This window comes from Pteronotus mesoamericanus, unplaced genomic scaffold (genome assembly GCF_021234165.1).
Source record: "Pteronotus mesoamericanus isolate MK-2021 breed Mesoamerican mustached bat unplaced genomic scaffold, CSHL_Meso_final scaffold_533, whole genome shotgun sequence".
In the NCBI taxonomy this organism is placed as follows: Eukaryota; Metazoa; Chordata; class Mammalia; order Chiroptera; family Mormoopidae; genus Pteronotus; species Pteronotus mesoamericanus.
The window spans coordinates 4,352,007-4,365,608 of record NW_026555320.1 but is presented as its reverse complement, the minus strand read 5'-3'; the positions used below and the strand labels follow the sequence as shown (position 1 = coordinate 4,365,608).

At 51.9% G+C, this 13,602-nt stretch overlaps 2 protein-coding genes and 1 non-coding gene across 3 annotated transcripts; all 3 read left to right on the top strand.

Moving 5' to 3' along the window:
• Positions 1-3,850: 3,850 nt before the first annotated feature.
• Positions 3,851-8,412, top strand: NICN1 (nicolin 1, tubulin polyglutamylase complex subunit). Its single transcript, XM_054594733.1, has 6 exons — positions 3,851-4,074; positions 5,387-5,563; positions 5,814-5,927; positions 6,388-6,459; positions 6,785-6,889; positions 6,964-8,412. Exons 1-6 carry the CDS (start codon positions 3,943-3,945, stop codon positions 7,003-7,005), a joined length of 642 nt encoding a protein of 213 aa, XP_054450708.1. The 5' UTR covers positions 3,851-3,942; the 3' UTR covers positions 7,006-8,412.
• On the top strand, positions 7,541-7,675 carry LOC129087817 (small nucleolar RNA SNORA16B/SNORA16A family). Its single transcript, XR_008530940.1, has one exon. It is a non-coding gene; the product is annotated as a small nucleolar RNA SNORA16B/SNORA16A family (small nucleolar RNA).
• Positions 8,413-8,895: 483 nt separating the features above from the next.
• On the top strand, positions 8,896-13,071 carry AMT (aminomethyltransferase). Its single transcript, XM_054594761.1, has 9 exons — positions 8,896-9,041; positions 9,144-9,311; positions 9,828-9,908; positions 10,794-10,925; positions 11,319-11,397; positions 11,696-11,841; positions 11,927-12,107; positions 12,458-12,613; positions 12,714-13,071. Exons 1-9 carry the CDS (start codon positions 8,952-8,954, stop codon positions 12,890-12,892), a joined length of 1,212 nt encoding a protein of 403 aa, XP_054450736.1. The 5' UTR covers positions 8,896-8,951; the 3' UTR covers positions 12,893-13,071.
• The last annotated feature ends 531 nt before the right edge of the window (positions 13,072-13,602 follow it).

The following is a 13,602-nucleotide window of genomic DNA, read 5'->3' as shown; positions in this document are numbered from 1 at the left end:
ATAAAGTTGAGACCAGATTCTATATGCAATGTGGTATTCTTCTGCCAGAGTTGAATCCTGGTATGGCCACTCATCAGCTGTATGGCCTTGGGCAAGTCATTGAAACTTTCCACTCAGTTTTTCTTACCTGTGGTGTGAGAATGATTGCAGTTTCATCCTTGAAGAGGAATGAGTCGAGTGAAGAGCACAAATAAAGAGAACAGTGAGTGTTTAGAACACAGAAAATGCTAAACAAGTGTTAGTGATTATTATAACTTTGTTCCTTCAACAATGCTAGGAGCTTTCCCCACCTAGCTCAGAAACCTGATTGCTATTGGAGACCCATTATACCATTGGACCAAGGTAGAAGTTTATATATATGAGCAAGAGCAATGTGTGTGTGTGTGTGTGTGTGTGTGTGTGTGTGTGAGAGAGAGAGAGAGAGAGAGAGAGAGAGAGAGTTGAAGGAGATTGGCTTTCATTAGGTTCCCCAAAGTCTAGACCCAACAGAATTTATTATTTTTTTAAAGAAAATATGTATTTGGAGAGGGTTTCCTTGTTGATTCACAGAGACAATCTTGTGGTTAAAAAAAATTTTTTTTTTTACATATTTACTTCTGAGAGAGGGGAAGGGAGGAAAAAAGAGAAAGAGGGAAACCACAATGTGCAAGCGATACATCAGATCGGCTGCCCCTCGCGTGCCCCCAACTGGGGACCTGGCCTGCAGCCCAGGCATTTGCCCTGACCGGGAACCAAACCACTGACATTCTAGTCCGTGGGCCAGCGCTCAATCCACTGAACCACACCAGCAATTTCACCCAGCAGGATTTAAGAAGGACTGCGCAGAAGCCTGGCTTGAAGGAGACTCTTTCAAGCAGCAATTTCCAGAATCCTGGTGTGAACCATGCAATAGGGAGCCCTGCATGGTTTCCTTGTTTTGATTATTGATGGAATTCTTTTTTTTAAAAAGGATTTTATTTATTTATTTATTTTAGAGGGAGGAGGAAAGGAAGGAGAAAGAAAGGGAGAGAAACATAGATCAGTTGCTTCTCACACGCCCCCAACCTGGTCGACAACCCTGGCAAATGCCCTGACCGGGAATTGAACAGACAACCTTTTGGTCTGAAGGCCAGTGCTCAATTCACTGAGCCACACCAGCCAGGGCTTGATGGGATTCTTGATACAATAGTTACTTCTGTAATACTAGGAGATAAGGCCTGGGAAAGACCTTTGGAAAGTCGAGGGTCCAAGGCTCAGATTAGGAATGTCATTGCAGGCACCCAGAGCCCACTTCCCTCCTATGCCAGCCCTACCAGCCTAGAGTCTGGGAGCCTGTTCTTACGGGTGGGTGATTCTACACTCCCCAGCAGGTGGCGCTACTGTCCTGACTATGCTGAAGGTTGCCAGGTAGGAGACCTGTTCTCAGAGGCTGGGACGTGGACCAGTCCTAAGGGGTAGTGCAACGAGTGCAAAGCTATCCCATTCATTCATGAATTCAACAAAAACTAAGTGAACACCAACCATGTGCCAAGCACTGGGAATTTAGCCAGGAACAAGACAGATCAAGTCTTGCTTTTCCAGGATTTATATTTTAGAGTCAGGTAGTCAAATATGGTAGCTACTAGGCACACGTGACTATTGAACACTTGAATTTTGTAGCTAATCTGAATTGAGAAGTGCTGTTCAGAGTAAAATACACACCTGATGTCAACGATTTGGCTAAAATAATGTAAAATATCTAATTAACATTTTTAATTGGTTTTATGTTGAAATGACCGTATTTTGGGTTAAAGAAAATATCTTATTAAAAAGAATTTAAGCCCTGGCTGGTGTGGCTCAGTGGATCAAATGCCAGCCTGCCAACTGAAAGGTCGCCGATTTGATTCCCAGTCAGGGCACATGCCTGGGTTGCAGGCCAGGTCCCCAGTTGGGGGTGTGCAAGAGGCAACTGATCCATCTTTCCTTCCCTCACTCTCTTCCTTCCTTCCCTTTTCTCTGAAAATAAATAAATAAAATCTAAAAAAAATCTAAGATAAAAATAAGGGTAAAAGATGGATTGGATTAAAAAAACAATAACTATCTATATGCTATTTTCAAGAGACTCATCTTAGATATAAGGACCCAAGAAGACTGAAAGTAAAAGATTGGAAAAATATATCCCATGCAAATATTAACTAAAGGAGGTCTATGTGGCTATATTATTATAAGATAAATTAGACCTAAATCAAAACAGGTTACAAAAGACCAAGAAAGAAATGTATTGATAAATGATACAACATATCAAGAAAATATAAAAATTATAAACTTATGCACATCTAACAACAGAGCCCAAAAATACATGAAGCAAAACTGACAGAATTGAGAGGAGAAACAGTTCTACAGTAACAGTGGGAAACTTCCGTGTTCCACTTTCAATAATGGACAGAGCAACCAAACAGAGGATCAGTAAGGAAATGGAGGACTTGGACAGATAGATTAATGGACACTCCACCAATGAAAACAGGATACACATTCTTTTCAAGTCCACAGGGAACATTCTCCAGGATAGAATGTATGTTAAGTCACTAAACAAGTCCTGAGAAATTTTAAAAGGTTGAAATTGTACAAAGTATCTTTTCTGGTCACAATAGAATAAAACTAGAAATGAGTAAGTGAAGGAAAACAAAAAAATATCACACATACACGGACATTTTAAAACATATCCTACAATTGTTAATTTTATGAGTCAATTTGACTGGATCACAGGTTACTTAGATATTTAGACAAACATCACTCTGGCTGTGTGTCTGTGAGGGTGTTTTGGGGTGCAATGTACATTTGAATAGTCTGTGTAGAGCACATTGCCCTCCCTAATATGGTGGGCCTCATTCAATCAATTGAAGATCTGAATAGAACAAAAAAAGCTGAGTAAAAGCAAACTCCTCTTGCCTGATTACTTGAGCTGGAACCCTGGTCTTTTCCAGTTTTGGGACTTGAACTGAAATATCAGTTCTTCTTGGGTCAAATTTCTGATTCAGGTGAGGAAAGCTCCTAGCAATATTGAATGAACAAAGCAGGATAATAATAGTAACAATAACAATAACCACTAACACTCATTTGTTGATAAGACACTTGGATTTGTTCATTTCTTTTAATTGTTGGGTAATAGTCCATTGTATGGCTATAGCACAATTAGTTTTTTCTGTTCATCCGTGGGATATTTGAATTATTTCCATTTTTTTGGCTATTATGAATAAAGCTCTTGGGTGGAATTATGCTTCCATTTTTGGGGGGAAGGAAGACAAATACTTAGGAGAACAATGGCTGGACCATATTGTAGGTATAAATTTCGTTTTTAAAGAGATGCTAAACTGTTTTTCAAAGTGGCCAAAAATAATCAATAGATGAGGGTTCTGGGCACTCCACACCCTTGCTAGTCTTTAATTTTAGCCTGTTTTTTAGGGGCTGTGTCGGGGTTCTAATTTTACCTGATGAATAATCATGTTAAGCATCTTGTCATGGGCATATTGGCTATTTATCTTTTGTGAGTTATCTGATCAAATCCTTGGTCCATTAAAAAAAGGGGGGGATTTATATCTATTTTTGCAATTAATGTCGGCCACTTTTATGATAGTTCATGCTCATCGTTTTTACAGGCTTTCACTGACGACCTCGCCTGCACAGAAGCAGTAACGGAGAGACCCGGGGGGTCGAAACGGCTCAGCTCGCCTTAGGTACAAAGCCGCTGGGCCGGTTTGCCGGGAGGGTACCCGACCACTCTAAGGCTCGCACAGCACTTGGGTGAAGCACTTCCGCAGGCACTTCCGACTCCCGGCCCGCCCTGAACATTGGTGATTGGCTGGGCTGGCCAAGCGCGAGTCCTCCCGGGAGTTGTAGTTCCCGCGGTTGTGTTGGGGACACCGGGAAGGACCAGCAGTCAGAGCCCAGGATCGGCGGTTGTGCTTGCTCGCCGCCGCTGGCATTATGTCCCGCGTGCTGGTGCCCTGCCATGTGAAAGGCACCGTGGCACTGCAAGTGGGCGATGTGCGGACCTCCCAAGGCCGGCCTGGCGTGCTGGTCATCGATGTCACCTTCCCCAGCGTCGCACCCTTCGAGGTGAGCAAGCCCCGTGGGCGGGGCTGACCTGGGAACTCGGGTGTGTCCCAGGCGTCGACTCTTTTACAAAAAGCCTTAGCACTGGCCTCCGCCCTTGAAAAATCTGTTAACCATTTATTTATTCCTTCAGTTAATACATATTTTTTGTACTAGAAGGGAGCTTACTGTTCCGTTTTCTGCACCGTCTCTCCCCCACATTCAGAACGGCGCTGACAGGGAAGTGCCAAGATAGCAGGCTAGGTGTTGGAAATACAGTTGTGAAATAAGTATAGGTGAGGTCACTTTGTCCCTGGCCACTGGCTGGGGATCAATAGATAATAAGCTACCCCCAAACCTGCCTCCTTTCCATTCCTACAGTCTCTGCTGGAGGTTAGGTTCAACTCATCCCTCATCAGCCTTCTCCCAATGGCTCCAGGTTTTTTGTTTGTTTGTTTGTTTGTTTGTTTTTAATTTGATAACTTGTTCTTTTTTATTTATTGATTTGAGAGAGAGACATGAATCTGTTGTTCCACTTATGCATTCACTGGTTGATTTTTGTATTGGCCTGACCAGGGGATCCAGCCCCCAACCTTGGTGCATCAGGATGATCCTCTAACTAACTTAGCTACTCGGCCAGGCCTGGCTTCCGATTTCAGCCTCCAGTTGCACTTCCACATCAATTGGCAGAGCAATGGGACACTGCAGGACTTCAACACAAAGAATACAGTTTGTTTTCTGATGGTCTGACACTCAGGGCCACTTTGCTTCTGTTCCCGGCCTACCTCTTGCTCCCATGCACTTTGTCCAATTGAGTGTGGTTCTCACCCAAGCTGTTCCTTAAGTATAATCTAGGAAATTCTGATTTGATGGGGTGGAGCCTCTGTGTCTGTGTGTGTGTGTGTGTCTGTGTGTATTTAAACTAAACTTCCTTGGGTGGTCCTGCTGAGTGTCCAGTGATGAGTACTGCTGTAGCCAGACTCAATCACTCGCTGCTATGTGCTGCTCTTACCATCTCTACCTTTCTTGGCCCCTTTAGTGAACTATTCCCCCTTCAGACCTCACCTGTACGTTTTCTGCCTCCTCCAGAAGTTAGGGCTCTGACCTCTGGCATGTATCTTGGGCATATGGCAAGATCTGCAGTTGTCATTTATATGACTTGCTCATGTAGTCTGTGAGCTCCTTTAAGAAAGTGAAATTGTTTTTGAGCCCCAAAAGGACGCCTGTTAGATTGGTAGAAGAGGACATTCCTAAAGCGAGGAGGAAATAGTGCCTTTGAACCTTTCGGGCCCTAGGCCTGGGTGTGATTTGTCATGGTGGGTTGTGTGTGCTCTAGTTGCAGGAGATTACATTTAAGAATTACTACACAGCCTTTCTGAGCATCCGTGTTCGCCAATACACCTCGATGCACACACCAGCCAAGTGGGTGACCTGCCTGCGGGACTACTGCCTGATGCCTGACCCACACAGTGAGGAGGGAGCTCAGGAGTATGTATCGCTGTTCAAGCACCAGGTCAGCTGGGGCTCAGCATGGCCAGGGCAGCCCAGATGAGAGCTTGCCGGGCGCCTGAGATTTGGGCCAGGACACCAGGAGGGATGAGCGGGGCAAGGGTTTCCTGGGCTGTGGCTCTTTGGGAAGTGCCTTCGAGGGACTACTGTTCTTTCCTTCCCAAAGACCTGGGGGGTTAGCAGCTTGGCTCATTGCTCATTGAGCTGGTCAGTGAGCTGGGGCCTCGCTGGGACTTTGTATGTGTATGTGTCAGATGCTGTGTGACGTGAGTCAAATACTGGAGCTGCGCCTGATTCTGCGCCAGCCGTCGCCACTGTGGCTGTCTTTCACAGTGGAGGAGCTGCAGATCTACCAGCAGGGACCAAAGGTGAGTGACTAACTCAGAGCTGCTGGTTGGCCCATTCCCCAGGAGGCTCCTAGCTATGGCTGGCAGAGCTGGGGGTAGGGGTGGGAGTGGATGGGTAAAGATAATGAGACTCAGAAGGAGGCCTTCATGGAAGTCAGCCAGGTGGGAATGTTGGAAGCTCACGACGAGAGGTAAGGCTGTGTTCCCGCATCCCCTGACCTTTGGAGCCACCTGTCTCTTTCAGAGCTGGAGCCTTCAGGTACTGGGAGATACTTCTGTTCCTTGTGTTCCTGGGGCCTCCTTCTGTGTAGCAGAAGAGCTTAGGTAGACTGACTGCCCTTTGGGCCTTTGTGGACCCCTTAACAGGCTTTCCTGGTGTTGAAGGTTCAGGGACCCTTCTCTCTGCTCCCAGGACCTTGGAAACTGGTCCCAGGACTGCCCTGCTCTCCCTCCCTCAGGGAAGTATATCTTTGCTTTGCAGAGCCCCTCCATGACCTTTCCCAAGTGGCTCTCCCACCCAGTGCCTTGTGAGCAGCCCGCGCCCCTCCCTGAGGTAAGCCCTCATTCTGGGTGGGAACCACGTGTGAGTAGCTCTCCTGTCCAGGTGGGCCCCTGACTGCAGGAATCTGGGGCTGGACCTAGTACCCTTGGTTCACCCTTTGCCAGTTTCCTCCTGGGTGTTCCATGACATTTGAGGTCTCTCTGGGTGGGGCTGGCCTGCCTACTGCACATCGGGCCCCAACCTCATGTGTCATAAGTCATCTGGAAATGTTACCGGTCTCAGCTGGAGGGCCTCATAGCCCAACTGGGCCTCTCTGGAGCTCTAAGGGCACTGCTGGGGAGAGACCCCTGGCCACTGACCCCTCCTTCCGGAGCAGGGTTTCCCAGACCCCAGCAGGGTATCCTCCGAGGTGCAGCAGATGTGGGCGCTGACAGAGATGATCCGGGCCAGTCACACCTCCACGAGGATCGGCCGCTTTGATGTGAGTGATCGCTTCCATCTGCTTGGCTCCCATTGCCCTGAACGGATCAGGTCTGATGGGCTTTTGTGTTGCAGGTGGATGGCTGTTATGACCTGAACTTACTCTCCTACACTTGAGTCGTGGTTCTTAAGCAAGACATTGACCTTCTGTGCCCACTGAAGACTGGTTTGGGCCATCAGAGACTGAAGTACTTTCCCTGTGCATTCCGAGTGTTGGCTTGCATGCCCGTTCTGTCTGGGCCACATTCACAAAGTCAAGATTCTAGGGGACTCACTCTGCTGGTCCTGCATGAGCTCCTGGTGGGGAGTGTGCACTCTGTCCTCACCTGACTGCAACCAGAAATTTCTTTTCCTACCCTAAAAACACTCTAGTTCTACGTACTAAGAACCCTTGTGTGCCCTGTGCTGCTTCTGCCAACATGCGCACTCCTGTCTCTGCCTGCTCCCTCACCGGAGTGCAGTGGTCCGGGTGACCTACTAGAACCTGCTCTGTCTAGCGTTGTAGGCTCTTGCAGCCATGGCACTCCTGTGGTTTGGAAGCTTGAGGCAGAAACAGGAGCCCCAGGTCTTCCTTCCGCGCCCCCTAGTGGCCTTCTTTCCCTTTGTGTCATGCCCACAATAACAAATTTGCTGTCTGGATTCCTGCTGCCTGCTTCATCCTTACCGAAGCTGCAGCTGCTTCCACAGAGCTGCTGTGGTCGAAAAGGAGCCCAGAGTGACAGTTTTCCTTGAGGGTCGTCATTCTGTTTTCTGTAACTGATGTGCAACATTGTGGGAAAAGACAGAAGAAAAAACCAAACAATTCCTGCTGCCTGCCTAGGGAGCAAAGGTGGTAATTTGAGCTGCCAGTCCCTTGGTCTCTGAGCTGGCTTCTGGATGTGTGTCCAAGAGGGTCTGGCCACCTAGCCTGGGCAGGAGCCTCTGGCAAGGCCAAGGTCTGAGAACGAGTCCTATGACCTATTTGCTATCTGACACAGCCCTAAGCACATTCTTGTCCCTTCTCCCAGCTGCCCCCTTAAAAAATCCTGCTCAGTGTGATGAGGGGTCATGATGGGGAGTGGGTCCAGGTGAGGGTTCTCATTGTTGCCAGCCATGGAATAATGCAGGCTGCTCATCCTAATAAGAAAACCTTGCTTCTCTGGTTTTTTTTCTTTTTATTTCTGTCGTTGCCCCTGATGACTATATGAGGCAGCACTGCAATGTGTTGGACCTGGAAAATTAGATATTTGTATGGCTCAGCAGCTTTCTGAGGCGAGGTCAGCCACGCTTGGCAGGCCACCCTCTTCTCTCACCCATCGGGGTTCTCACAGGTGGTACCTTTCCCTGCAGGGTCACTTACTCAGCTCCATTCAGCTTTTGTTAAAAGGGTAATGACCTTAGTTCTTTGCTCAGGGAGCGTCGCCCTCTGTGTGTGTGTGCATAAGCGTGTGTGTGTTGAGGGGGGTGTCTCTGGGGTGGCAGGGACAGTGCTTCGTGCACAGCTGTGTCCCCAGCACCTAGAAGGGGGCCTAGTGTGCAGCAAGATCAATAAACACTTGTGGAACACATGACTCCTGGCTGCCTGTGTCCGCCCTGCGGGAGAGCTGGAGACCCTCACATGTGACCAGGTTCCTGTGGTGCTCAGCCTGCCCAGCTGGCTCCTCTCGGACCTCCCTCCAGTGTCCTCTCCATCTTTCCCCCTCCTCCTATTTGACCTTACTCTCCTTGACGTCCTGAGTGCAATTCAAGCCTCTCAGTCTTTTGCCTGAACTTTGGCCCCTGGAGGCAGGGCAGTCCCCTGGGGGAGGTCTGGCCCCAGCCCAGTTTTGGAACATTTTAACAGGGCTGGGAATTTCAATCTGTCCTCAGCCACTGAGAGTGCCCAGGGCTGTTTCCCTGCTGCTGGTACGCGCGCACAGTTTGAGCTCGAGCCCCGCCTGCGCTGCCCTCGGGGCTGCCCGCCCCTCTTCTGATCCCCTTTGTGGGAGTGAGACACGGGTCTGACCAGGTCGCAGACTACATCTCCCAGCGTGCCTGACCGAGTGGTAGCCTCTGTGCGTCGGCTGCACTGGTCGCAGGCCACAATGCAGCGGGCAGTGAGCATGGTGGCCCGCAGGGGCTTGCGTGGGCAGGCGCTTCCCTTGGTCCTGGGCCGTCCACTCAGTGGTGCACAGGTGGGATAGAGGGTGCTGGGGCGTGGTACCAATCTTTGAGGGTGGGGGAAGGGCGGGACTGGGGGCTGGGGTCCTGGTGGCACTGAACCCGGCCGCCCGCAGGACGTGCTCCGTAGGACACCGCTCTATGACTTCCACCTGGCCCACGGTGGGAAGATGGTAGCGTTCGCGGGCTGGAGTCTGCCTGTGCAGTACCGGGACAGCCACGTTGACTCACACCTACACACGCGCCGGCATTGCTCGCTCTTTGACGTGTCCCACATGCTGCAGGTGAGCCAGAGGAGTGCCCCAGCCTCCAGAGCTTCCTCCCTGTCCCCAGGGGTGCCACCATCGGCTTTGTTTGCTGGAAGCTGGATTCCAAGGGCCGCCCTCTCCGAAGAGTTGGAGGTCTCAGGAGTATTGCAGGCTATAGCCAGCAGGAAATGAATCCTGAGGGTTTCCTTATTGGCTCCTCTCTAATCTCTCCAGCCTGCCCCCACTTAGTGAAGACCTTCATGGGGCTGGCACCCATTTTTGTCTACCATCCTGGGTATTGGTTGAGAAAAGGGGGCATTTCAGTAAACTGACGGGCCCTTCCAAATGCCCTACCTTCCCCATGACACACCCTTGTGTACTAGTGAATGTGGGGGAATCAGGAGGTGGGGTCTTGCCGCCTGCAGAACTGCAAACCAGTCACCTTGGCTGGGTTGGACGGTTCCCTGCATGGCAGGGGAGATGCCTCCTTGACCAGTGGGCTTCCAGGTTGGAACTATTGCAGTGTCCTTAGGCTTTTGATCTTTTTCTCAGACCAAGATATATGGTTGTGACCGGGTGAAGCTGATGGAGAGTCTAGTGGTTGGAGATATTGCAGAGCTAAGGCCAAACCAGGTGGGCCCTTCTTACTTCTGCTCAACAGGGTGTTCTTATTCATGAGCCAGCAAAATAGGCTGAGCCCCCACTTTGGGGGGTTGGGAGCACAGTGATGGATCAGACATAGTGTTGCAGCCTTGGGGGATGAAGTCCCTAAGTCATGTCCAGACACCCAACCATCTGCAGGGATGGGCCTATCCCATCCTCCCCACATGAGGCTGGGAGGCCAGAAACCCAGGTTCCTGTCTCGTCCTGTGATCTTCCCATGCTGCCTAACCCCTCGCAATTCAAAGTGTAGTCCCTAAACCAGCAACCTCATCGTCACTTGGGAGTTTGTTAGGAATACAAACCTGCGCAGGCCTGTTGAATCAGAAGCTGCCTTTTAAGAAGATCCCCAGGTGATCCACAAGACCTCTCAACCTCAGGCTCTCTGTCCATCCAGCGGGGAGGCTGAGGCCAGCCTTACAGTGTTCTGGGGCATTGCTGCTGTGGAACACTTGAAGTCAAGATGAACTCTGAAGCTTTCTGTCCTGGGTTTGGAGCGTTGACTGAGTTGTCCTCGGTTTGGGTGGGTTAAAGCAGCCTGTCGTAGGTATCATGGATTATGCATGAGATGGGGCACCCAGTACTGACTGGAGAGGGGTGCAGAGGCCTTACCAGTTCAGGGAGGTCCCCCAAGTCAGGGAGGGGGTGAAAACATTCTCAGTGCATGAGGGTTGATCACCATGGGCTGGGGAAGGTGCCTGGGGTGACCCAGCCTGGTTCCCTGCAACCCCCTAGTCCTGTCCTGTGCTTGAGGGTTCACGACTTTGAGGAGGTCAAGTGGGCCCAGGGGTGTATCTGACTCACACTTGATGTTGGCCCCCTGGACCTGGATGCAAAGCTGCTCCATTTTGGTGCTAGGGGACACTGTCGCTGTTTACCAATGAAGCTGGGGGCATCTTAGATGACTTGATTGTGACGAACACCTCTGAGGGGCACCTGTATGTGGTATCGAACGCTGGCTGCTGGGACAAGGACTTGGCCCTCATGCAGGTAGAGACCCTCTGTATTCTAGGTACCGTCTTCCTTATTCACAGAGCAGCATCCTTGCTACCCAGGACAGACCTGGCGGGGTCAAGGGGCTCAGAAAATAGCTTTTTGCATGAGGGAACAACAGGCCGGAGTGGACCCCCCTGGGGTGTGCCAGGTTTCACTGGGGTAGGGGGAGCAGTGGGGAGGTGAAGCCGACCTGGGCTCCTAGGTGAGCATCCTCTGGTGAGGTTGGGGGGCTGGAGCCTGGTATTAGGACTGGCTGACCTGGGCTTGGGTCTCCCCTACCACTTAGTTACATGGCCTTATGAGATGGGAACCAGCTGGCTCTGCCCAGCTCTCAGCACCTAGGGCTGGTCCCAGAAGTCGATGTGGTGTTTCTGTGTTTGCATTCAGGACAAGGTCAGGGAGCTTCAGAACACGGGCAGTGATGTGGGCCTGGAGGTGGTGGATAATGCTCTGCTGGCCCTACAAGGTGAGCAGCCAGGCTGGGGTTGGAGCTGACCTTGGCCTTCCTGGCTTCTTTGACAGTCTAGCAGAGGCCATACCAGGAAGGTGTGGATGGTGTGCAATTTGTATGCTGTATCGTAAGCTGGGTATCATGCCCTCCCCGCAGCGGCCCCAAGGCTCCGTGAGCTATAGGCAAGAGCATCTACCCCCACCTGCAGTGGAGGACTTGCTCAGGATTTGTCCTGGTCCCTGCATAAGGGCTGCAGCCCAGCTTTGAGGGGCCCTGGGGCCTGGACACTTGGTCACTGGCTCCCTGGGCCCAGGTCCCACTGCAGCCCAGGTTCTCCAGGCTGGTGTGGCAGACGACCTGAGGAAACTGCCCTTCATGACCAGTGCTGTGATGGAGGTGTTTGGTGTGTCCGGCTGCCGCGTGACCCGCTGTGGGTACACGGGAGAGGATGGTGTGGAGGTGTGTCAAGAAGTGGGGACAGGGCGGTAGTGCAGGGCACAGGCCTGAGGCCAGCAGCCCACCTACTCCCTGCTGTCCCTCACAGATCTCAGTGCCAGTAGCAGGGGCAGTCCGCCTGGCAACGGCTCTGCTAGAAAACCCAGAGGTGAAGCTGGCAGGGCTGGCGGCCCGGGACAGCCTGCGTCTAGAGGCAGGCCTCTGCCTGTATGGGAGCGACATCGACGAACGCACCACACCTGTGGAAAGCAGCCTCAGCTGGACATTGGGTGAGTTGGGTTGGCACTCAGAGATGGGATCTGAAGGCTGGAGTGGCCCTTAATGAGACCAGCCAGCCTGTGACTGCCCCCAAGGTTGTGTAGCCTGGAGCCAGTGACTCAGCCTTCCCGAGCCTCCAATCCCTGAGGGAGCCACTGGGGCTTTGCCCATGAGATGCTGAGGACCCTCAGCAGGCTGAGATGGGCAGCACGGCCTCCAAGACCAGGGGGCAGGAGGTGGGCGGCTGACTGACCACATGGCAGGGGAGCAATAGGGCCCATGGGAGTCCGAGGGAAGGGGCCTTGGTGCTGATGATGTCACTGGGGCCCTTTTAGCCTAAGTCCGGTGTGTCATGCTCCAGGGAAGCGCCGCCGAGCCGCCATGGACTTCCCTGGAGCTGCAGTCATCGCCTCCCAGCTGAAGGGCAAGGTGCAGCGGAGGCGTGTGGGGTTTACGTGCGAGGGGGCTCCTATGCGGGCACACAGCCCCATCCTGAGCATGGAGGGCGCCGTGATTGGTAGGTGGATCAGAGAGGGTGGAGAGCGCTTGCCCCTTCCCCGGAGGGTAGAGCACTGGCCTGTCAGGGCGGTGCTGGCACATGGCCTCTGCCCGGACAGGCACTGTGACCAGCGGCTCGCCCTCACCCTGCCTGAAGAAGAACGTGGCGATGGGTTACGTGCCCTTGGAGTATAGTCGGCCAGGCACCACGCTACTGGTAGAGGTGCGGCGGAAGCAACAGAAGGCTGTGGTCAGCAAAATGCCCTTTGTGCCCACAAACTATTATACCCTCAAGTGAGGATGGCCTGGGGCCGGGCCTTCTGCTGGAGGGCGTTCTGCAAGGGGGAAGTCAGGAAGCCAAGGTGGAACCCTGGAGGGTAGGTGGCTAGGGAGCCGGCTAGTCCTGGGTGTCTAGCTGAGGGGAGCCCTACCACCTCATCCTGTGCCACTTCAATTTCAAGACCAATTTCTCAGTGATGGACCAGCTCACCCAATATCCTGTTGGAGCCTGTGCTCCCGCGACCCCACTCTTGCCTGCTGGAGGGTTATGAGAAGCATCCGTTCTGGCCCTTTCGCTCTGCCAGGTGCTGGCTGTGCCGCAGAGGCTCACCTTCCGGAGCCTAAAGCCTGCCTGACCTACCTCATCACAGCTTCTCACACTGCAAAGGGCCACTACCTTGGGCAGTGCCAGTCACCTCTTCCAGTTTACTTTCCATGAATGCAAACTGCTGCCTCTCCCTGGGCGGGAACGGTTCCTGACTCATGGAGGGTTGGCCCAGTAGGGCCGCTGTGCCTGCGTGAACTCGGGGATGGTTGAGGGGGCACGGACTCACTCTTCCACATTCCCAAGTTGGCCCAGTAGCACACCATGCCAGGCTCACCACCTGTTCTGCGCCTGAGGGTTCTTCTAGGGCAGGCTAGGCTTCCTCCCGGATTAGCCTTACCCTGGGCTGACCTTCGCCCCTGCAGCCCATTGGACTCCACTGACTCCTAAAAAACATTAAACGA